We start from the raw sequence: 26,207 nt of genomic DNA, 5'->3' as shown, positions 1-26,207 counted from the left end.
CGCCTGGGATCCTTTGGACGCTGACATTATGCAGCGCGTGGATGACTGCAGCAGGAGTAACAGAGACAGCAGCAGTGTCCAGCAAAGGCTGTCTACGACGTCGTGGTACCAGGGATGGTGTCTATTCCTGCTGATTACTGTCTTTTGTTTGTCTCACTCCAAAAACGATTGTGCTTTTTTTTAAATTATTGTTCATACGTTAGGGGGGTGGGTAATTTACCCGGGGGGTTTTTGTATGTTTTTTTACACTTATTTCCTCATTCATGTGTTACTGGTGTTTACTTTGTTTAAAAAAGTCTTATTTCCCCTTTTCATCACACTTCACCTGTTTTTACATTGCACTATTTTCTTCATGTGCTAGTAAATACATATCTAAAAGGTCTGCAAATGTATTTGTCTGGTTATTTGTACTTATACTGAACAAATATGTAAATGAAACATGAGTTAGTTCATGTAAGGAAATCAGTCAATTGAAATAAATTCAATAGGCCCTAATCTATGGATTTAACATGACTGGGCAGGGGCTCAACCATGTGTGGGCCTGGGAGGTCATAGGCCACCCACTGGGGAGCCAGGCCTAGCCAATCAATTTGTTTTTCCCCACAAAAGGGMTTTATTACAGACAGAGATACTCCTCAGTTTCATCAGTTCTCAGGGTGGCTGGTCTCAGACGATCCCGCAGGTGAAGAAGCCGGATGTGGAGGTCCTGTGCTGGCGTGGTTGCATGTGGTCTGCGGTTGGGAGACTGGTTGGACGTACTGCCAAATTCTCTAAAATGGTGTTGGAAGCAGCTTATGGTAGAGAAATGGACATTCAACTCTCTGGCAACAGCTCTGGTGGACATTCCTGCAGTCAGCATTACAATTGCCCGCTCCCTCAACTTAAGACATCTGTTGCGACAAAACTGCACATTTTAGTGGCCTTTTATTGTCCACAGCACAAGGTGCACCTGTGAAATGATCATGCTGTTTAATCAGCTTCTTGATATCCCACACCTGTCAGGTGGATGGATTATCTTGGCAAAGGAGAAATGCTCACTAACAGGGAGTAAACCACATTTGAGAGAAATAAACCTTTTGTGCATATGGAACATTTCTGGGATCTTTTATTTCAGCTCCATGAAACATGTACCAACACTTTGCATGTTGCATATATATTTTTGTTCAGTATATAATATAACATATTACTGTTTTGAATCAGTCACTTAGTAACTTGTATTGCTTTGTACATGAGTTATGTAGATGAGGTTAGTGTCTTGGGTGGTCTGTCCTTATTGTCTACAGCTGGACACTCACCTATGTGCCAAAGCAGGAAGGGCTCCATTGAAAGGCCACTACACATGACCATGTACAATCTTGTGTTATGTAGATTAAGTTAATGTCTCAAGGGTCTAGCCTGGGCAATTATTTTCCATGGAGTGCACATTAGAATACATTTTTGCCATCGTGGGCCAGAATCATATTACAGGATTATAAATGTGTATGACTGTGCTGACATATACAGTGGGGAGAACAAGTATTTGATACACTGCCGATTTTGCCGATTTTCCTACTTACAAAGCATGTAGAGGTCTGTAATTTTTATCATAGGTACACTTCAACTGTGAGAGACGGAATCTAAAACAAAAATCCCAAAAATCACATTGTATGATTTTTAAGTAATTAATTAGCATTTTATTGCATGACATAAGTATTTGATACATCAGAAAAGCAGAACTTAATATTTGGTACAGAATCCTTTGTTTGCAATTACAGAGATCATACGTTTCCTGTAGTTCTTGACGAGGTTTGCACACACTGCAGCAGGGATTTTGGCCCACTCCTCCATACAGACCTTCTCCAGATCCTTCAGGTTTCGGGGCTGTCGCTGGGCAATACGGACTTTCAGCTCCCTCCAAAGATTTTCTATTGGGTTCAGGTCTAGAGACTGGCTAGGCCACTCCAGGACCTTGAGATACTTCTTACGGAGCCACTCCTTGTTGCCCTGGCTGTGTGTTTCGGGTCGTTGTCATGCTGGAAGACCCAGCCACGACCCATCATCAATGCTCTTACTGAGGGAAGGAGGTTGTTGGCTAAGATCTCGCAATACATGGCCCATCCATCCTCCCCTCAATACGGTGCAGTCGTCCTGTCCCCTTTGCAGAAAAGCATCCCCGAAGAATGATGTTTCCACCTCCATGCTTCACGGTTGGGATGGTGTTCTTGGGGTTGTACTCATCCTTCTTCTTCCTCCAAACACGGCGAGTGGAGTTTAGACCAAAAAGCTATATTTTTGAATCATCAGACCACATGACCTTCTCCCATTCCTCCTGTGGATCATCCAGATGGTCATTGGCAAACTTCAGACGGGCCTGGACATGCGCCTGCTTGAGCAGGGGGACCTTGTGTGCGCTGCAGGATTTTAATCCATGACGGCGTAGTGTGTTACTAATGGTTTTCTTTGAGACTGTGGTCCCAGCTCTCTTCAGGTCATTGACCAGGTCCTGCCGTGTAGTTCTGGGCTGATCCCTCACCTTCCTCATGATCATTGATGCCCCACGAGGTGAGATCTTGCATGGAGCCAGACCGAGGGTGATTGACCATCATCTTGAACTTCTTCTATTTTCTTCTATTTTCTAATAATTGCGCCAACAGTTGTTGCCTTCTCACCAAGCTGCTTGCCTATTGTCCTGTAGCCCACTCCAGCCTTGTGCAGGTCTACAATTTTATCCCTGATGTCCTTACACAGCTCTCTGGTCTTGGCCATTGTGGAGAGGTTGGAGTCTGTTTGATTGAGTGTGTGGACAGGTGTCTTTTATACAGGTAACGAGTTCAAACAGGTGCAGTTAATACGGTAATGAGTGGAGAACAGGAGGGCTTCTTAAAGAAAAACTAACAGGTCTGTGAGAGCCGGAATTCTTACTGGTTGGTAGGTGATCAATACTTATGTCATGCAATAAAATGCAAATGAATTACTTAAAAATCATACAATGTGATTTTTTGGTTTTTGATTTATTCCGTCTCTCACAGTTGAAGTGTACCTATGATAAAAATTACAGACCTCTACATGCTTTGTAAGTAGGAAAACCTGCAAAATTGGCAGTGTATCAAATACTTGTTCTCCCCACTGTATCTCCTGTAAATCACATCCAGATATGCTACTTATTCCATTTTTTTAACATGCACAGAAATAAACCACAATGTTCTCCTTTTGGTGGGTATTTTCATTATTTAACATGCGATGAACTACACAGAGGGAAAGTACACTGCATTCAGCACCACGGACAGAGCTCTTGTTAATGGTTATGCACAAAAACACAGAGAGAGCTCAACATTTACATTTAAACTACTCAATCAGCGTGAAGAGTGAAGTCTCTGATGGGCATTGACTAGAGCAGTGAAGTCAGGTATAGTTTCTGACGTCGCTATGCGTCGGATTGCTGAAAGGTGAGAATCAGTAAGAGATGATCTGTGCCATGACTCATTAAATTTCGTCACTGAAAATGTCTGTTCAAATACATAGGTTGACCCGAACATCTTCTGAGCATGACTCCTAATCTTTGGAAAGTTTTGTTCATCGAAAGATGCATAGAACCTCGTCAGTGACATTGTTTTGAATAGTTCTCCAATCACTGCACCAGACTGAGGATCGATAAACTCAAGTTGCAGGTCAATGGGAGCGTTATCCCACTGAGCTGCAAGGTCCTAAACGATATAACCGCCATCGATAAGAGACAATACCGTGCAGCTGTATTCATCGACCTGGCCAAGGCTTTTGACTCTGTCAATCACCACATTCTTATCGGCAGACTCAACAGCCTTGGTTTCTCAAATGACTGCCTCGCCTGGTTCACCAACTACTTCTTAGACAGAGCTCAGTGTGTCAAATCGGAGGGCCTGTTGTCCGGACCTCTGGCAGTCTCTATGGGGGTGCCACAGGGTTCAATTCTCAGGCCGACTCTTTTCTCTGTATATATCAATGATGTCGCTCTTGCTGCTGGTAATTCTCTGATCCACCTCTACGCAGACGACACCATTCTGTATACTTCTGGCCCTTCTTTGGACACTGTTAACTAACCCCCAGACGAGCTTCAATGCCACACAACTCTCCTTCCATGGCCTCCAACTGCTCTTAAATGCAAGTAAAACTAAATGCATGCTCTTCAACCGATCGCTGCCCACACCTGCCCGCCCGTCCAGCATCACTACTCTGTACGGTTCTGACTTAGAATATGTGGACAACTACAAATACCTAGGTGTCTGGTTAGATTGTAAACTCTCCTTCCAGACTCACATTAAGCATCTCCAATCCAAAATTAAATCTAGAATCGGCTTCCTATTTCGCAGCAAAGCATCCTTCACTCATGCTGCCAAACATACCCTCGTAAAACTGACTATCCTGCCGATTCTTGACTTCGGCGATGTCATTTACAAAATAGCCTCCAACACTCTACTCAGCAAATTGGATGCAGTTATTTCGCCACTATGGCGAAATTATTTCGCCACTATGGCCTATTTATTGCCTTACCTCCCTTATCTTATCTCATTTGCACACACTGTATATAGACTTTGTCTCTATTGTGTTCTTGACTGTACGCTTGTTTATTCCATGTGTAACTCTGTGTTGTTGTTTGTGTCGCACTGCTTTGCTTTATCTTGGCCAGGTCGCAGTTGTAAATGAGAACTTGTTCTCAACTAGTCTACCTGGTTAAATAAAGGTCACACACCACATACTGAGAAAAAGTTCTTTTGTTGGCATTTACATATGTCCCCATTACCAGTAAAACATAATCAAAACCTATTTCTTTCACCTCTCTCGTTGTTCATTTGTGCAGTTGTTATATTCTCAACCAGGATTTCATCATACATGTCAAGCAGTGAAGTTTCAGCTCTGTCTGTCCGTGGCTTCCTCCTCGGTGCGCACTGTCACTGTCCGTTTCCATCTCGTCCAGCTCTGTCTGTAACATTTCACGTAAACCCTGTTTCTTGTCTGCATCGAAGTAGCGGTCCTTGTACCTAGCATCGAGCATGGTGGCGACACAGTAAAGAGGCTCAGAGAGAATGCCACCGAATCGCTTGTTCACTGCCTCGAGTACTTTTGTAAGTTTTAACACCACGATCTGTGTCGGCAGTTTTGTTGAGCAGGCATTTCAGTCCATGACGGGGTATCACATCTGCTGCAGATGCAGTTTATGAGCTTATTTCTCGAGTCAGTTGTTCGAATGTAGCTAGGAGTGTGTTCATGTTTCCAGGTTTCAAACACGTTCTCAAATGCCATTGAAATGGCAGTATGAGAACCAGCACATTCTTGAGCATGCAAAACAGCTTTCGTCAGTACGAAATCCTCATCCACCCACTGTGCTGTCAGACTCGKMATGCTCATGGGGCTGACATCGCTGGTCCAAATGTCAGTCGTGAAGCTAATAGCAGTGACGCCCATAGCAAGTAGCTCATTGATGTACGTTTCAACAATACTGTGTAACTCCGGTAGGGCAACATCTGAAAAATAGTGTGTACCGCGGCTTGACCAGTCGGCGAAAGCCAACATCAGAGGACGGTTGATTGTCAAGGGCAATGAATTCCATTATCTTGCCGTTAATGGATTTCGCCTTTGAGTTGTCTCACTGAAATGTTCTTACTTTTTCAAATGACTGCTCGACCTGAACTTGTTTAGTTGTTGGAAGTGCGCGCTTAGTATTTTTCTGCTTTTGTTCTGTGTAGCGCTGTATTTTTTGTGGCGTCATTACGTCATCTACTTATGTTTAAGTATGCACGTCAGCTTTGACATCGGTTTTGCATATTGGCGTTAAACTAATCATCGGGCCGCTGCCGATGTTGGCATTTTTAGCTAATATTGTCCGATTCCGATATGCTCACCGATATATCATGCATCCCTAGTTCAAAGCACGCAGCAGCGATATATACGTCTCTAGTAGTGTCGGAAGGTGGGTGAGATTGTTGGCTTCTACTTGGCGGGTCAGGAGGAGTAATCTTCCCTTGAAGGCTTTGACAAGGCTGTACATCTGATGTGCAAAAGGCCCTTCCCTTGTAGTTTGGAATTCAGTTCATTCATGAGGGCCATGATGTCCATGGTGAAAGAAAAATCAGCCAACCATTCTTTATCTTGCAGTTGAGGGAAATCCACATATTTTCCTTTCATTTGCAAAAACTCAGCAATCTCTGACTTCAGGTCCCACACCCTTTTAAGCACCTTCTCCAAACTCAGCCATCTCACGTTTGTGTGGTAGGGGAGATCTGCATGACCTGACTGTCTCCAACAGTGAGACAAACTGCCTGTGGTAAAAGATTTTGCTCTTATGAAGTTTACCACTTTAGTGACTGTGTCCACAACATGGCTCATTTTCAGAACACATTTACAGAGCAGCTCCTGATGAATAAATGCAATGCAGGAAAATCATTTTCTGTTCTGGGTTCAGCTCAGCTACCTGATCTGGTATCCTTTTCAAAGGGCCAACGTTTTTTCCTGTCAAGTTTGGCAAAACTCAGTCCCAGCTTTGCCACACACTTATTAACCTCCTCCAATATTGACTGCACTGAAGCAAGCTCCTCTGTAATTTCAAAGTCTGGGGTTATGCCTCGTAAGAATATCAACAACTGTGCCGTGTCACATGCATCACTGTTCTCATCCAGGGCCAAGGAGAAATGGGTGAAATCCTTTACCTTGTCTTTCAACTGATGTTCCATATTCTCTGCGATGTCCTCAACACGCTGTGTAACACGCTGTGTCACTGAAAATATTTCCCTGTCAAGACGAACAAACAGCTCTTTCTTGTCGGGGCAAAGTATTGCTGCAAAGTCAAATAAACATTCTTCAATGAATTGCCCTCAGCAAATGGCTTGCTATGTTTAGCAATTTTGTGGGACAGTACATAGCTAGCTCTCGCAATTTCGTCGTTTGCTGAATGCAGTTTTGTGAAAAGTTCTTGCTGCTTTTGCAACTGAGAAAGCAATTCTTTCGATGCACTTGCCCTCTGCTCAGAAGACATATTCCTATATTTCTCTGCATGCTTCGTCTGGAAGTGTCGGGACAAGTTGTAGTCTTTCAAGACAGTGATGCTCTCTCTGCACACTAAGCACACAGCTTTCCCTGATACCTCAATAAGGAAATATTTCGATGTCCACTCTTGCTGGAACACCCTACATTCATTGTCTACTTTCCTTTTCTTTGAAATCTTTAAACGTATTTTTGCGCAATTTCTAGCTAGCTACTTTTTGTAACTGTGACGTGTGTGTCAGCCTGTCAGTCACTGTCTGTCCTCGTGCAGTTGTTATTTATACGTGCCTTCAAAATAAATGTCCCACGAGCTGTGGGAGTTAAATCCTTACACAAAGACGAGTATTCATTGGGCTTTTAATGTTCTTTAAAAAAAATTATTTAACTAGGCAAGTCAGTTAAGGACACATTTTTATTTACAATGAAGGCCTACCAAAAGGCAAAAGACCTCCTGCGGGGACGGGGGCCTGGGATTAAACATTTAAAATAAATAACATATAAATATAGGACAAAACACACATCACGACAAGAGAGACAACACTACATAAAGAGAGACCTAAAGACAACAACATAGCAAGACAGCAACACATGACAACACAGCATGGTAGCAACACAACATGACAACAACACGGTAGCAAAACAACATGGTAGCACCATAAAACATGGTACAAACATGATTGTGCACAGACAACAGCACAAAGGGCAAGAAGGTAGAGACAACAATGCATCACGCAAAGCAGCCATAACTGTCAGTAAGAGTGTCCATGATCGAGTCTTTGAATGAAGAGATTGCGATAAAACTGTCCAGTTTGAGTGTTTGTTGCAGCTCATTCCAGTCGCTAGCTGCAGTGAACTGAAGAGGAGCGTCCCAGGGATGTGTGTGCTTTGGGGACCTTTAACAGAATGTGACTGGCAGAACGGGTGTTGTATGTGGAGGATGAGGGCTGCAGTAGATATCTCAGATAGGGGGTAGTGAGGCTTAAGAGGGTTTTATAAATGAGCATCAACCAGTGGGTCTTGCGCCGGGTATACAGAGATGACCAGTTTACAGAGGAGTATAGAGTGCAGTGATGTGTCCTATAAGGAGCATTGGTGGCAAATCTGATGGCCGAATGGTAAAGATCATCTAGCCGCTCGAGAGCACCCTTACCTGCTGATCTATAAATTACGTCTCCGTAATCTAGCATTGGTAGGATGGTCATCTGAATCATGGTTAGTTTGGCAGCTGGGGTGAAAGAGGAGYGATTACGATAGAGGAAACCAAGTCTAGATTTAACTTTAACCTGCAGCTTTGATATGTGCTGAGAGAAGGACAGTGTACCGTCTAGCCATACTCCCAAGTACTTGTATGAGGTGACTACCTCAAGCTTTAAACCCTCAGAGGTAGTAATCACACCTGAGGGGAGAGGGGCATTCTTCTTACCAAACCACATGACCTTTGTTTTGGAGGTGTTCAGAACAAGGTTAAGTCAGAGAAAGCTTGTTGGACATTAAGAAAGCTTTGTTGTAGAGCGTTTAACACAAAATCCGGGGAGGGGCCAGCTGAGTATAAGACTGTATCATCTGTATATAAATGGATGAGAGAGCTTCCTACTGCCTGAGCTATGTTGTTGTAATTTGAATAACCAATGTGTTTTTCAACACTTTACTGTCGCAAATGATTTGATCTGTGTTTTAATCACTTAATAACTCCTAAACAAAAATGTATATCAGTAAAAACACTAGTCCTATAACTAATTGGTAGCTCTACGTTTTTACTTCTGTGAACTTGTATTATCCCTCCTCATGGGAGAAATTAGAAAATCTCTTTAAAGATATGTGCTTTTGGTAAACTTACAGAAGGCCAATCATTTGTCCAAAATGAAATACAAGTGTTGAAATTAGTTGGCAGGGTTTTTTACTTCAACACCATTGTTTTGATGTATTACCATATTAATACTTTTTATTTGGAAGTAGTTTTGGAAGAACCCGTTTCCATCTGTTTGACCAGAGATCAAAGCCATACATTTTCCGATGGAAAATGTTATGAAAATGTATCAATGCCTTTTATTTCCCCAAAATATAGACTCTTTGCTTTCATTTCACACCCAATTTGATATCCTCCTATAAACTTCACATGTTGGTGCTCATGGGTACTTTTACATGGAAATGTATCACATTCCTTCCATTGACAATGTAACATTAGACTAATATTAGTTTACTGCTGTTTGGAAGATCAAAAAACAAACTGATCCTGATAATGACAGGTTTGTTTATTTGTTACTGGTGTGGTGGGGAAGGTAGTTGATAGGCTAGTAAAATGTGGAAGTGGATCCCACTCCGATTCAGCTGCATTTTGGACTCACTGGTCCAACCAAGCTGAGGAAATCTGCAMATTTCAAAGCCTGGATTTCTGTATTTTACAGACAATTTATGGCACGGAATACAAAGTTCATAACTTTTGAATATTCCACACACATCTTCTAACAGAGGTTTCCAGCTGTCATTTGGTAAGGCCTACATTTTCTGTCCCTCCATAAAAATGGAGCGCAGTATGGAATCGCTGGAATAATGAAAGACACAACAGTCAGATTCTCAAAGTGTGAATGATTATTRTTATTACTGGAATAGGCTGGATGGCTTGTAATAATTATCAGGGCCATATCCCAGTCGGCCTCTCCACTAAAACATCATTAAAATGGCTTTGGACAACCTTTTTTACTCTCTGAACCTCTGCAATTTGCATTAAATGTTATGAATCTGCAGGATGGAAATATCCTAGGCTTCCTAAACAGAATGGCGGTTTGGTGTTTGCTCAGTCAAGACAGGCGTGTAAGCCTACTGCCCAGATTAAATGATGCTTTCCTCTCATGCTACTCCTTACAGACATAGCTTTTTTTACTTCATAAATGATACAGTATTGCATTGTTTTAAAGCAAATTGTCAATGAAAGTGTAGAGACATCTCTATATATGATCAGTTTCCTCCTAGTGGTTTTGTGGCTCTCATGGCCTCTTGGCTGCTATAGATGGATTTGGACCCTCTTATGGCCTCTGGCTAACTATAGATGGATTTGGACCCCTCTTATGGCCTCTTGGCTGACTATAATGGATTTGGACCCTCTTATGGCCTCTTGGCTGACTATAGATGGATTTGGACCCCTCTTATGGCTCTTGGCTGACTATAGTTAATTTGGACCCTCTTAATGGCCCCTCTTATGGCCTCTTGGCTGACTATAGATGAATTTGGACCCCTCTTATGGTCTCTTGGCTGACTATAGATGGATTTGGACCCCTCTTATGGCCTCTTGGCTGACTATAGATGGATTTGGACCCCTSTTATGGCCTCTTGGCTGACTATAGATGCATTTGGACCCCTCTTATGGTCTCTTGGCTGACTATAGATGGATTTGGACCCCTCTTATGGCCTCTTGGATGAGGAAGGAGAAAGCTCCAGGGTTGTTGTAAGGAAGGAAAAGCTCCATGGTTCTCTGTGTTGCATCATCCTTCTCTACAGTCAGGTCCACTGGGTGTTCTCTGCAGCCAGCCGCAGCCCTCTGTTCCCACCTAGGGGAGAGGAACAGGTGTGTGTCGAGAGGGGGAGGTGGAAGGGGGTACAGGTGCACAGTGGGTCTTAGTGGGACTCCTGACCACCTAGGGGAGAGGAACAGGTGTGTGTCGAGAGGGGGAGGTGGAAGGGGGGACAGGTGCACAGTGGGTCTTAGTGGGACTCCTGACCACCTAGGGGAGAGGAACAGGTGTGTGTTGAGAGGGGGAGGTGGAAGGGGGGACAGGTGCACAGTGGGTCTTAGTGGGACTCCTGACCACCTAGGCTAATTGTTTTTGGGCCACCCTAAGTCTTTCCCTGACAAACATGCCAAGAAATTACTGGTATATATGTAGATAGGCTATAGGCCCACCAAGCTTGCAATTAGGCTAGATATTACAATTTCCATGGTTACTGCAAGTTTATATGGGTAGCATCTCACAATAAAGTCGTTTCAATCTGTCACTCCATATTCCACTGAATTTGTGTGGACCATGATGCGATAAGACACATAGCTATCTCAAATGAACGGAACAGACTGGCAACATCTGGAAAATAAGCTAATGAATTTAACTGAAATTAATTAGCTTAATGATTATTTGCACAGCTTGATTTTAGTTAAAATAAGTTATTTATGTGATATGAGGACTCCAGTTCTAAACCGTGAGCATTTGAAACTGATCATAAAAATAGTGCCTAGGCCAGGGATGGATAACTGGTGGCCCCCCCTTTTGTAGGCCCATGGATAAATCCCCCCCCCCCCCCCCCCCCCCCCCCCCCCCCCCCCCCCCCCCCCCACAAATGTATTTGTGTATACACTACCGGTTAAAAGTTTTAGAACACCTACTCATTCAAGGGTTTATCTTTATTTTTACTATTTTATACATTGTAGAATAATAGTGAAGACATCAAAACTATGAAATAACACATATGGAATCATGTAGTAAACAAAAAAGTGTTAAGCAAATATTTGAGATTCTTCAAATAGCCACCCGTTGCTATTTAACACTTTGTTTTGTTTACTACATGATTCCATGTGTGTCATTTCATAGTTTTGATGTCTTCACTATTATTCTACAATGTAGAAAATAGTACAAATAAAGAAAATCCCTTGAATGTCCAAACTTTTGACTGATTGTGTGTCTGTCATATATATATATATTTATTTATTTGTTTATTTTTAGGACTCAGTTGGGTCTCGACTTAAGTGTTGAGAGTTAGAATAGTAGATTATACAAGGTGCAATTTTTAAATGTTGTGTATCAGCAGTTTTTATCTTGACGGTCACTGACAGTCACTCAAATTAGAACATGTAAAAAAAAAAAAATAGATTGGTAAGTTAGTCTAGCAGCCAGCTATCTTAACTTGTAGTAAGCATGGTCGAATTACTGACCCGGGCCCCCATTGATTTTGGGGCCCCCATCAATCCGATGCAATATATTAARAACTGCAAATATTCGCTCCACCCCATGGCAAAATGTGTAGAATTGCAGCAAACCTGCATTAAAACGGTAACATTTTCTCTACTCCCCATGGAAAAATGTGTAGAATGGCAGGAAATGACCTCTAAAACGTCACTTTGCTGTCAAGAGGGGGGCCACTAAAATGTTTTGCTCCCAAGTTGGGGGAAGCCCCCCAACAAAATATTCCTTATGGCCCGTAAAAGGCTAGCGCCGCATGTATGGATGTGGGTATGTAGAYCCGCGAGCCACTGCAGCTGTTTTGTGGCCCCCACCCCCATCAAAGATGCCCATCCCTGGCCTAGGCCTATAGCCTATTCTAAGGCAATAATGGCATACACACCTCTGTGGACAGAGGACAGGATGTCAGAAACGGCTAGTTATCAGATCACGTTACCACTTACCTGAAGTCAGGTGTTGGGTGGGCAAAAATAKAACCATGCCACCTGTTCCCTGGATCCTGTTCCGTTTCCAATCACTTAAAGAGCCGCTGATTCATTTGATTATTCACCCATCAATTTTCATGGCTTAGCAGCATAAACTGGGGGTTTTGCTGTGTTATTTGCACGCACAGCACCCTGTGTACACTGTTTTTACATTGCAAGGTGTACTTTATCACTAACCTCAACCCTGTTCCATAGTTGTAAAGGAAATGGGTTAATGCTGCAGCTTCAGACAGTGTTTTTATCACTGCCAGCCTAACATGGCCACAGGTCTAACATGATGGAGATGGGAAGGAAATGAGATCAATACAAAGGAGACGTGCCTCTTTCTTTGGGGTTGTGTTTCTTTCACAGTGTTACAACTCCTCTCTAAAGCATGTTGTTTCTGGACATTCATCAATACTTTTTAGGTTGAGGACTATCCACTTGCTACCAGTCTCATGCTCACAATGGATATCCCAGGCATTTTAACAGCATTTTAGACTTTAAACATATTTTGTTTTGATCATGCCATTAAAATTACCCCTTTGTTGACTGTGGTAATGTGATGAGATAACATTATAGATCTCGTTCTGATCGTCTGATGTAATAAGTCCTGTTCCCCCTATTTCCCCAGCTGTCAGTCAAATGGGGAGGAAGGACCCGGGGGAGGGTGAAGGAGAGGCAAGGCGAGTGCTGCCCTCCTCTCTGGCCTTTGTTCCTGCGTGGGCTTGTATAGCTTGCAGTTGTTCAGTTGAGCACAGCGCTTAAGTGGGCCACAGGGGAGCGAGAGCAGGCTGAAGGGGTGGGGGGTGCTGCGGCAGGAGTGGGGTAGGTGCCCTGTTTACATCCAGAAAGTCCCTCCTCTCCTCATCTCCTAATCATCAGGGGCAGGCTGCAGGGAGCAGGTGGATTTTGTGTAGTAGAGGCCTATAGGGCCTTGCACTTTAGCTCTCCTACTGCAGAGTGCATGGAGCAGAAGACAAATGGTACCTGTAGAGACTAAAAAGAGAAAGCATGACAACCTCTGAATGGATCACTTGACTGCCATGTCAGCAGCATCTCCCTGGCACCAAGACTGGCACAGTTTACCGTATAACCACGTAACTGATGGTTATAAAAGAACTGAAGACGGGRTGGCCAGGCATTTGTAAGGCTGAGTCCATTTTTTAGGTAACATGGACTCTTAACAATGTGAAGAAACTTTGTTGCTCAAGCAAATTGTTGTAGCAAACGAGTCTTCGGTTGCCTAGGTGACGCTCGCATGCCTGCAGCAGCAGCACTCATAGAAATAGAGTTGATAGTCCCAGTCGGTATTCACGCAAACAAATTGGGGGAAACCAACATTATTTTCTATTGGCTCCCATTGTAAAAGAGGTAACTTCGTCATACATTTTTTTGTTATACAGAAATAACAAAACATGCCGAAAAGCTGCTGTGTTAGTTAATGTACATGTAACCTTGTCAAAAATCATGACCTCTGGTTCGCAATGCTCCCACGTAGGGAAATAGAGCCTGTGAGCAGAGTTCTGTGTGGGGGATGCGGTGTCCGAAGAGTCTACACGTACTGTAGATATGTGTGTGGGAAACATTCAATCACAGGTAAGACATAGCTTGTTTAGTACAGTCCGTTTGTAACTCCACTCACTACTTGCAGCTGTATAGTCCGTKTGTTTGTGTTGTTAGTCTTGGCAAGTTTAATGTTACGGTCGGTAGCTAGCACTCACTCAAGTGGCTGCTAGCATCGTCATGAAAAGGGGCACGAGGAAAGCCCTACAATATTGCGTTTTTGTAAGTAGTGAGAACGCTAGGGAGCACATTTTGTAATCGACTAAAACGAGCAGACAACAACTGCATTTGAAAAAGTTAATGGGGTAGCCTATTGTAGGTAACCACAGGTTGTTTTCCCCACAGGCGGGATGGGTCGCGACGTTCTATCTAATACCAACTGGGTCTATAGAAGAGGCTTGGTAAAAAGAGGTCAATCGAACTCGACCAAAACAATGGAATTGCCATGGAAACGCGTGGAGAAAAGGGCGGTGGGGGAAAGATCCTTAGTCTCCTCATTGCCCCCCAGCAAAATGAGGCTACATTTAGGCTATTGTTTACATGTGTATTTCACACTATGTTGAGGTAACAATCTGAGTATAATGCTTGTATGGATGTCAACCCCAACACATGTTCATGTCATCATTACTAATCAACTGCATTACAGTTCAAAACGACTGACTTCCACCACCGTTGCTAACCAGCTTATACATTTGGCATTTTTAGCAGTCACTTCTTCTAAACCTGAAAATAGACTTGTTGAAGTTCTACATGTTATGCAGAGGAAAAAATCTCAATATATAAAAATTGTGCGCCTGTTACAATACATAAATCATGACGGATTTGACGAATATCCACTTTGTCAGATCAGTTGAATGTGAGCCAATCTGCTCAATGGAACTATCTGCGTTCCATTGACTCCTTTACCGCATCTACAGTATTTGACTGGTGAACTCATGGATACACTCTCAATGGCTGCCTCGTATTGGGATGCAATCATTTCAATGCTAATGTAGAATGTTAATTCAAGTAACTGATGTGGCTCATTCAATGGAATGTATTTTTTGTCATGTCGGTTGAGTTGAATCAACAAATCACAGCACATACTGATGGGTATAGAAACAAGGGGAACACTTTTCTAAAACCCCTGCTGCACCATCAAAGTATAGGCTATGTTCCTTCAACTGAGAGGTTTCAGTTTGAAAGTCCTGACTGGTGGCAGAACAGGAGCGGAATGGTCTGACTGACTGGTCTCTGGTTCTTTCTGTGAACAGCATGGAGAACCACCTGTCTGAATCAGTGCTCAACTGTTTTAGTGTTTTACCAATACAGGATGGAAGAAAATACTATTCAATCCAATGCAGCCTCCTGAGTTAAAAGGAAACTACGCTGATTGACACCCTGTGCATGCACTATACTGTGCTGTACTATCATGCACTATACTGTGCTGTACTAGCATGCACTATACTGTGCTGTACTATCATGCACTATACTGTGCTGTACTATCATGCACTATACTGTGCTGTACTATCATGCACTATACTGTGCTGTACTATCATGCACCTAATGAAGGAGAAATGCATCTGAACACAACCTCTGGTATATCACTGAAGATGAAGAGGAGGAGTAGTAGGGTGGAGAGAAGGAGGTGGAGGAGGACAGGCAGACCCGGAGAGATCCAGGGCTCTTAGGAGACAGGTTAATTAACCAGGAGAGGCTTGGTCATGGAAACTTAGTTGAGCAGATGAGGGGGAGTGTGGGAGGGGAAGGGGGGGGGGGAGGTCACCGCAGAGGACAGAGCAGGAGGAGGAGAGTGGCTGTTCTATGATTAGCCTACATGCTGCTTTACTGTGAATGTCTCCCTCTGCCCAAGTCCTCATCTCACCGTAGCTCTGTGTGTTCAGGGTTGGGTCGTTAGCCAATAAAGATGGATTCTAAATCTCTGACACCAGCTGCATTTTTGGACACCTATGCATGTGTTTCCAATGCCGAGGTGTGAGAACAAAGTAAAAACCGCGGTTTGACAAATACGACCACATTTTCACAAAATTAGCCTAAATGGTTTGGCAAGAATTAATCAACTAATGTCTGAATGATAAAAAATCGTTGGAAGATGTGAAGGAACAGATTTGTGAGAGCAGAGGGAGAAAGATAAGCTCCATTAGGGCTGTTAAATATTAACTGTTTTTTTATTGCTGTGAACACGGAGACAGAGACGAGCTCTCTGCTCGGACCACTGACTCATACACTACCCTGAGTACATTCAGTACTGCTGGCCACAGCTGCCTGTTCTAGCAGCACAGCAGTCAGAATTACATCGGTGCAGTCAATGTGATGAGTTGCTTAAGCACTGACTCTCAAATGGACAGTTATTGTAGTTATTGTACACACAGAGTCAGTATTCTTATTCCAATATACCAAAGATAATGATGATATGGTATTGTGACTGTATTAGTACATGTTGTGCATAGATAATGGTTGAGAGAAGCGTACTTCGTCTTCCCAGGAACCAAATAATCTAATCAAATCACATTTTTTTTGTCACGTGCGCCGAATACAACAGGTGTAGACTTACCATGAAATGCTTACTTTCAAGCCGTTAACCAACAATGCAGTTCAAGAAAGTGGTTAAGAAAATATTTACTAAATAAACTAAAGTACAAATAGTAAAATAAAAAAAAGTAACACAATAAAATAACAATAATGAGTCTATATACAAGTCAATGTGCAGGTTAGTAGATTATTTTGTACATGTAGGTAGAGGTAAAGTGACTATGCATAGATAATAAACAGCGAGTAGCAGCAGTGTGAAGACAAAGGGAGGGGGGGGGGCGTGTCAATGTAAATAGTCCAGGTGGCCATTTTGATTAATTGTTCAGCAGTCTTAAGGCTCGGGGGTAGAAGCTGTTAAGGAGCCTTTGGTCCTAGACTTGGCGCTCCGGTACTGCTTGCCGTGTGGTAGCAGAGAGAACAGTCTATAACTTGGGCGACTGGAGTCTTTGACAATTGTATGGGCTTTCCTCTAAACCGCCTAGTACATAGAGTTGTGGTCAGAAGTTTTACATACACTTAGCCTAATACATTTAAACTCAGTTTTTCACAATTCCTGACATTTAGTCCTAGTAAAAATTCCCTGTCTTAGGTCAGTTAGGATCACCACCTTATTTTAAGAATGTGAATGTCAGAATAATAGTAGAGAGCATTATTTATTTCAGCTTTTATTTCTTTCATCACATTCCGCAGTGGGTCAGAAGTTTACATACACTCAATTAGTATTTGGTAGCATTGCCTTCAAAACTATTTAATTTGGGTCAAACATTTTGGGTAGCCTTCACAAGCTTCCCACAATAAGTTGGGTGAATTTTGGCCCATTCCTCCTGGTGTAACTGAGTCATGTTTGTAGGCCTCCTTGCTTGCACACGCTTTTTCAGTTCTGCCCACAAATTTTCTATAGGATTGAGGTCAGGGCTTTGTAATGGCCACTCCAATACCTTGACTTTGTTGTCCTTAAGCTATTTTGCCACAACTTTGGAGTATGCCTGGGGTCATTGTCCATTTGGAAGACCATTTGCGACCAAGCTTTAACTTCCTGACTGAATTCTTGAATTTTGCTTTAATATATCCACATAATTTTCCATCCTCATGATACCGTTTATTTTGTGAAGTGCACCAGTCCCTCCTGCAGCAAAGCACCCCCACAACATGACGCTGCCACCTCCGTGCTTCACGGTTGGGATGGTGTTCTTCGGCTTGCAAGCCACCCCCTTTTTCATCCAAACATAATGATGGTCATTAAAGATTTTTTTTTGTTTCATCAGACCAGAGGACATTTTTCCAAAAAGTACGATCTTTGTCTCCATGTGCAGTTGCAAACCGTAGTCTGGCTTTTTTATGGCGGTTTTGGAGCAGTGGCTTCTTCCTTGCTGAGTGGCCTTTCAGGTTATGTCAACATAGGACTCGTTTTACTGTGGATCTAGATACTTTTGTACCTGTTTCATCCAGCATCTTCACAAGGTCCTTTTGCTGTTGTTCTGGGATTGATTTGCACTTTTCGCACCAAGGTACGTTCATCTCTAGGAGACAGAACGCAACTCCTTCCTGAGCGGTATAATGGCTGCGTGGTCCCATGGTGTTTATACTTGCGTACTATTGTTTGTACAGATGAATTTGGAAATTGCTCCCAGACATTTGGAAATTGCTCCCAAGGATGAACCGGACTTGTGGAGGTCTACAATTTTTTGGCTGATTTCTTTTGATTTTCCCATGATGTCAAGCTGAAATACATCCACAAGTACACCTCCAATTGACTCAAATGATGTCAATTAGCCTATCAGATGTTTCTAAAGCCATGGCATCATTTTATGGAATTTTCCAAGCTATTTAAAGGCACAGTCAACTTAGTGTATGTAAACTTCTGACCCACTGGAATTGTGATACAGTGAAATAATCTGTCTGTAAACAATTGTTGGGAAAATTACTTGTGTCATGCACAAAGTAGATGTCCTAACCGACTTACCAAAACTATAGTTTGTCAGCAATACATTTGTGGAGTGGTTGAAAAACGAGTTTTAATGACTCCAACCTAAGTGTATGTAAACTTCCGACTTCAACTGTAGGTCCTGGATGGTAGGAAGCTTGGCTCCAGTGATGTACTGGGCCATACGCACTACCCTCTGTAGCGCCTTACGGTCAGATGCCGCGCAGTTTCCATACTAGGCAGGGATGCAACCGGTCCGGATGCTCTCGATGGTGCAGCTGTTGAACTTTTTGAGGTTCTGGGGACCCATGCCAAATCTTTTCAGTCTCCTGTGGGGGAAATGGTTTTGTCGTACCATCTTCACAACTGTCTTGGTGTGTTTGGACCATGATAGTTTGTTGGTGATGTGAACACCAAGGAACTTGAAACTCTCGACCTGCTCCTCTACAGCCCCTGTTCATTAGTCAACCTGGGTACAGTAGATATAATCTAGAATTTATATCTCTGTGAGTGATATTGATTTTATACTCCCAGACCCAGATACACCTTAGTTAGCGCTTAAATTGTCCTGGTACTGTGCATGCAAACCAAATTGAGACAAAGGTTGCTTGTGGAGTTCTTTGCAGTGGACTTTGTTCTGCCACTTTGGCGCCAGGCCAGAGAAGAGCTTGTGGTTCTCTATAGTCCATCTATCAATGTGCTCCCCTCCATCGATGGCTCTGGTGGTACCCAGTTGACCAATGTGTCCTCTCTCTCCTGCAGGCGCCATGCAGACCCCTGAGGCAGGCGCTGACTCCGCCTCCACTGTCCCTCTCCAGACCGCCGTGTCTGTGCAGCCCGCAGGCTCCGCCCAGCAGGTGACCTCTCAGGTGCCTGTCCAGCAGCCGGTAAACGGGCTGTGTGTGTGTGTGTGGTGCGTGTGTGTGCGTGTGTGTGTGGTGTGTGTGTGTTGTGTGTGTGTGTGTGTGTGTGTGTGTCGTTTCTAACTTGTTGCCCTACCGTTGCAGACCCAGACTGTTCAACGGTTCAGCATGTATACCCAGCAACAGTGCAGTACGTGGAGGAGAACAGTGGCGTCTACACCAACGGAACCATGTGAGTGTTTAGTGTTGCTCAACCACCGCTGCCTTTGTCACTCACTCTGCAGTGGCACTACACAGTGGCTTTCACGTCTTCTCTGTAGTCAACGGCAACAGGTAAAGTCACTTCACAGCAGTAGTTCTGCCACACACACATGGCGAGCGCGGAGGGCRTATGTAACAGCACAGTGAAGTACTGTGTGATTGTGTGCAGTCACCTGGAGATGATCAGGAGTATGAATAAGTGCTGCGTACTCCTTGGCTCGGGGGACGAGGTTATGTACACACTCCACAGGTTGGGGCTGTCCCATAGTGAGTGACACACAGTCACAAATCGACCGGCAGCAGTCTCTGATGGAGGGGCTTAGGGAGGGGCAAGGCCTGGCTAACAAGCCAGCTCAACACAGTCTCACTTCAGGACAGAACAAGTGAGCTGAGCACACACCCACTTACTATTTGAGTCTGTTAACAGTGTGTTAGTACCAGCTGCTTGTCCCCTCCACAGTTCTATTGGGTATAGAAGTAGATTCACTACACACCAGAATAGTACATGAGAAAGGGGCAGGGGTTATTTCTTACCGTTCAGATGATTTGTCAACAAGAATCATTCCGGTGTCTTTAACTTTCCTCCATAACCTGGTATTTCTCCAGAGTTTCAGTATAAGTCTTATGCACTCCTCTACACATTTATTTGGACAGTGACACTTTTAATTTGGCTTTGGATTTGAGATCAAATGTTTTATGAGGCGAKAGAACAGACAATAGGACAGCATTCTGGTAAATAAACTTAAATTGACGTTTTTATTACTGCACAAAAAATATGTCAATTTAAGTTTATTTCCCGGAGTGCTGTTCGATTTCTGTTCTTTGGATTATATACAAGTACAGAATGTCACCTTTTTATTTGAGGTTATTTTATTACATATCTGTTTCACCCTTTAGAAATGAAAGCACTTTATGTATCTTGGCCCCCCATTTAAAAGTATGTGGACAAATTCACTTATAATGTATTTCATTTTGTCAAGTTTAGTATTTGGTCCCATATTCCTAGCACACAAACACTGCGTCAAGCTTGTGACTCTACAAACTTGTTGGATTCATTTGCAGTTTGTTTATGTTGTGTTTTGGATTGTGTTGTGCCAAATAGAAATGAATGGTAAATAACATATTGTCTTATTTTGGAGTCACTTTTATTGTCAATAATTATATAATATGTTTCTGAACACATCTACATTAATGTGGATGCTACCATTACGGATAATCATGAATGAATCGTGACTAATGAGCGAAAAAGTTAGAGGCATAATTATCACATATGACGCAATACATTATTTACCATTCATTTCTATTTGGCATAACATAATCCAAAACATAACCAACATGAACCGCAAATGAATCCAACAAATTTGTAGTCACAAGCTTGATGTAGTCATTGCGTGCTAGGAATATGGGACCAAATTAGTGCTGCATGGTATACCGAAACTTCTGTACCTTTCTGATACTAGAACCTGAAAAACAGTTTGGTACTCAAATGTTTGTTTCTTTCAGTACTTCTGTCAAATGTGTCTCACTTCGTCTACTGACTGAGAGAGGATCAAGTCTGTCTATCAGCGAGTCAATGTCTCTTTTATAGCACGAGTGCACTGTGCCTGCTCCAAGTACTCATTGCTAGCTCTAGCCTGAACCACTGCACTCACTGGGACTCTGGGCTGCRTAACATTAGCTTCCCACTCACGCTGCATAGAAGCTAACACACAGTTTCAACACAATGTTGAAACTGTTCATTACTGTTTGCAAAACTATGTCCGTTACAGACTAGAATGCTTTACAATGCAAGAAGAAACTGTTAGCTTCCAGTTTTGTAGGCTAACTTTTCTTGCTAGCTTACAGCTGAAGCTAACATCAATTTACTACCCTAGTACTTCTTTGTGATAATGTGCAAACCATAATGCAAAACATGCTGATTGTCACCACAAACTTTATTCATTCAGTTCAGAGCAACTGACCGTGTGTGTGAATTACTTCTTTACTGGGTCTTAAAGAGACAGCGCACACTTTTATAAAATAAGAGATTGCTTCGTTTATGCAAATCTTGTTCAGCCGTATAATAAAAGAAGTCCCAAATGGAAGGGAAACRAATAGTTTTTCTCCTTCCTTCTCCCCATGAAAGCTGCCAAATCAAGCTCAATATCTCAATGCATGCGCACACTCCTATTGAATATGCATTTCCCTGTATTAGGAATAGGCCTAGGCTTGATTATATCTTGATTTACCCCGTTCATCAATAGAGATTTACCATTCAAATAAATTATTACTATTATGTTGTTACGTAGTTAGATTGGTAAAAACAAAGGCAAATTCATGAATGCATATACATGGCTGTCTCTGAAAAAAATGGACATATAACATTTCAAATGTAATGATATTGAACTCAAAAGATCTATCTGGATCAAGTGCCTTTCTTTGACTTTTTTTTGCGTATTGAGTATTGTGATGGTATCGAGTATTGTTATACTAAAACTGGTATCCGTATGGAAGTCAAAATTCGGGTATCGTGACAACCCTAGACCAAATACTAAACTTTTGACGAAATGTAATACATTATAAATGAATTTGTCCAAATACTTATGACACCCTCAAATGGGAGGACTAGATGCATAAAGTGCATTTATTTCTTAACGGTGAAACAGATATGTATGAAAATACCCTCAAGTTAAAGGTGACATGCTGTACTGTCGCTTCATATGAAACATTTGATCTCAAATCCAAAATGGAGTATAGAGCCACATTTGAAAGTTTTAGCATCACTGTCCCAAATTTATATGTAGGGGAATGTATATAAAGGTCTGACAGAGAGAATATATTTCTGGTCCACAACACCTGTTGTGTCAAGGCACTGAAGGGTGTCATTATATCAGAGGCCAAGGTAATGGTCTGAGTCACTGCAGAGGAAAACGACAATCACACAAATCTCTGTCGGCACGGCGACTCCTCAGGTGATTTGTGTAACTATGGAAACTCCACTTTCATTAACACAGGAATATTGCCTTCCCGTGAAGGCTCAGAATGGYACCGCTAATTCACATCAAATAGGCACTCTAGCACCATTCAAACTTGCCTTTATGTAAAAGGAAATTATCCTGACCTATCACTCTTGGGGGGGGGGGAAATTCCTAACTTTTCCCTCCATTGTTTTTGTCCAGACGGACGTACTCGTACTCCGAGCCCCAGGTGTACAGCCAGAACAGTGGAGGGAGCTACTTTGATACGCAGGGCAGCTCGTCCGAGGTGTCTACAGTGGTGTCGTCCCATGGCATGGCCAACAATGGAGGGGGGAACGGGGGTCTGACCATGGGTCTGGCCGGGGGGCAGATCATCAGCAGCTCTGGAGCCTACCTCATCGGGGGCAACTCCATGGACAACTCTGCCCCCCACCCAGCCACCCAGACTACCCGAGCCTCCCCGTCCACTGTGAGTGTACGGCCCCCCTTTACTTACTCTTCTCGTCCTGTCAGTCTGTCTGTCTGTCTGTCAGGCCACTCTCTCCTTTCTGTCATAATGCATATCTGAAGCCTTTCTTGAGTAACTATAGTACCACTTAGCTACTTTATGTCAGTGTCTGAGAATGTGTTATTTTGTCAAGTCTCCCTCTGTCCTGTGGTCTTCTCAGCTAGTACTTTCTATAGGTATCTACCCTTCCAGTGCTGTGAATTGGAATTTCCTCTCGTGCTGTGTTTTAACTAAAGATTAAAATAAATATTAAATAATATTTGTTAGTACTGCTTTACTGTGTCGTGAAGCTTTTAAGACAAAACACAATGGGTGTGTTTGAGCAGTAAGCGTAACGAAGACTACTGTAGAGGGAAGTCGGCGAGTGAAGTCAGGAGTTTCATCTTCGACAGCCGAAGGTCGGATACTGTAGTGGTTTTCCAACAGCAAGGCAGTGTCAACAAAGCTGCTATTATTTCTAAACGTATTTCTGTATAAATGTCACAAAACTTTATACCCCCATATCACACACTCACAAACTGAAAACATAACGGGGCAATACTTGCGAACATTAGAAACAGTTTAAATGTAAACAATTTCTCAGTCTAAAACTGTTCATCAGACAGTTAAAATCGTCGATTTTGATACAACGCTACATTGTAGCTAGTCCCATCAGATAATCTGGCACACGTTAGCCCTATGCTAACCTCAACAGATGACCGTGATTATTTCCTGTCAAAGACCTTAGACTTTATATCCACCAACTAATGGCATTTTTTAAAATCAACCCTGGCCACCAGAGGGATATTTTAAACCTTAAAATTCAAGATTCACTTTTGTACCATTGGTCTGTAACAAAATGTTTTGTGCCAATATTGCATTGAGGCATCCTTGACTAGGCTACTAGCTATTAGTACTAACGTTAGACAAAATGTTCACGTTTTCGCATATATTTGACACGCATTCATGTGCTTTCACAGCAATAAAGATGTAGGAGGATTGTACAACATGTACGTTGTATATTCACAAATTGTTAGTTTTTTTTAACTCTGACGCTCGCGGTCTTGTCAAATACCCTACATGACCAAAAGTATGTGGACAGCTCGTCGAACATCTCATTCTAAAATCATCGGTATTAATATGGAGTCAGTCTCGCCTTTGCTGTTATAACAGCCTCCACTCTTTTGGGAAGGCTTTCCACTAGATGTTGGGACATTGCTGCAGGGACTTGCTTCCATTCAGCAACAAGAGCGTTAGTGAGGTCGGGCACTGATGTTGTGCGATTAGGCCTGGCTCGCAGTCGGTGTTCCAATTCATCCCAAAGTTGTTCAATGGAGTTGAGGTCAACGTCTGTGCAGGCCAGTCAAGTTCTTCCACTCCGATCTCGACAAACCATTTCTGTATGGACCTCGCTTTGTGCATGGGGGCATTGTCATGCTGAAACAGGGAACTAGGCCTAGCCCAAACCATGAAAAACAGCCCCAGACCATTATTCCTCCTCTACCAAACTTTACAGTTAGCACTATGCATTGGGGCAGGTAGCGTTCTCCTGGCATCCGCCAAACCCAGATTCGTCTGTCGGACTGCCAGATGGTGAAGCGTGATTCATCACTCCTGAGAACGCGTTTCCACTGCTCCAGAGTCCAATGACGGCAAGCTTTACACCACTCCAGCCGACGCTTGGCATTGCGCATGGTGATCTTAGGCTTGTGTGCGGCTGCTCGGCCATGGAAACCCATTTCATGACGCTCCAGACAAACCGTTATTTTGCTGACATTGCTTCCAGAGGCAGTTTGGAACTCGGTAGTGAGTTGCAACTGAGGACAAACAATTTTTACACACTTCAGCACTCGGCGGTACCATTCTTTGAGCTTGTGTGGCCTACCACTTCGCAACTGAGCCGTTTTTGCTCCTAGACATTTCACAGCACTTACCTTTGACTGGGGCAGCTCTAGCAAGGTAGAAATTTTACAAACTGACTTGTTGGAAAGGTGGCATCCTATGACAGTTCCACGTTGAAAGTCACTGAGCTCTTCAGTAAGGTCAWTCTACTGCCAATGTTGCCTAAGGAGATTGCATGGCTGTGTGCTCCATTTTATACACCTGTCATGTTCTAGTATACACATGTCAGCAATCCACCAATTTGAAGGGGTCTCCACATAGTTTTGTGTGTATATATAGTGTAGCTGTAATTTACCCTTACTGCTATCATTAATTTTTGGCGTGATCCACTAAGGCAGTAAGCCCAGAGACGGCAAGATTTTTATTTGAGGAAAAAATCGCTCCATTGTTGGTCCTCGAGTCAAATAACGCATATGTGACAAAGTAGATGATTATAAAAACGCATATAAAACATTGTACATGTAAGTGTAGCCTACACGTCTATGTAATATAGCCTATATTAGCAAATATTATTTATGTAGCACTGCCAGTAGCTTATGTGTCGTCTGGAAGAGGGAYTCCAACAAGAAGCTCCTCATAAAATATATTCGTAATCTTCATTTACAAGGTTTTGCCGGCACAACACACTACCACAATTAGTGTAGGTCTAATATGTAGTTCTACATTTGTGCCACCCCTCCAAGCCATGTGAAGTGAGTGATTTTAGGTTGTTTCGTTATAACTGTGCTTGTAATAGGCTGTTTGGGGAAAAGCTTCTCTGGTGAAAACACGTGATTGGAATGACTAACAGAACATACCATTTCATTTTTGTCATTTGCATCAAATGTAAGGTAAACGACAAATTGTAGAAAGTGTCTCCTCGCCAGGCGAGGGCGTAATCGCTACGGGTATCCTGTACTAGGCTTTCACCTCACAGCCTGGAAGCCGAGGCTGCCCTATGGAATAGTTGACCTGCATGGGGGAAGGTTTGTTCCTGGGTTGTCATGTTCTGTGCTAAGCTAGCAGTAAGATGAAATATGAATCGTCGAAGAGAGAAGTTGTTCAGCTCGTCTTTCTATCCACGCCTTACACAATCAAGGAGAAACACTTGAGCAACGAGGCAAGCAGTGACATGCTGTAAAATATGTGCTGGCGATGTAAAAGACGTGCTGTTGAGTTAATACATTTAAATACCGTTTTTTTTAAAGTTATTTTTCATGGTATTATATGCAGTTGTCACTATGACAATGAAGACACCCTGAAAGCACGGAATGATCTTGTTACCACCTTATTAGTAGGCCTACAGCGTGCAGTAGGATGTGTTGATCAGTTG

At 42.8% G+C, this 26,207-nt stretch overlaps 1 protein-coding gene across 1 annotated transcript in view; it reads left to right on the top strand.

Annotated features, from left to right (window-relative positions):
* The window catches only part of LOC111961434 (transcription factor RFX3-like), a 57,149-nt gene that overhangs the window by 5,175 nt on the left and 25,767 nt on the right, over positions 1–26,207 (top strand). The window contains 4 exon segments of the mRNA XM_023983699.2: positions 19,188–19,312; positions 19,433–19,445; positions 19,448–19,520; positions 22,708–22,975. Of these exon segments, the coding sequence (XP_023839467.1) occupies positions 19,193–19,312; positions 19,433–19,445; positions 19,448–19,520; positions 22,708–22,975 (474 nt within the window). The 5' untranslated portion in view covers positions 19,188–19,192.

The sequence above is a fragment of the Salvelinus sp. IW2-2015 genome, linkage group LG4q.1:29 (assembly GCF_002910315.2).
Source record: "Salvelinus sp. IW2-2015 linkage group LG4q.1:29, ASM291031v2, whole genome shotgun sequence".
In the NCBI taxonomy this organism is placed as follows: domain Eukaryota; kingdom Metazoa; phylum Chordata; class Actinopteri; order Salmoniformes; family Salmonidae; genus Salvelinus; species Salvelinus sp. IW2-2015.
This window is presented reverse-complemented; position numbering and strand designations above follow the sequence as displayed.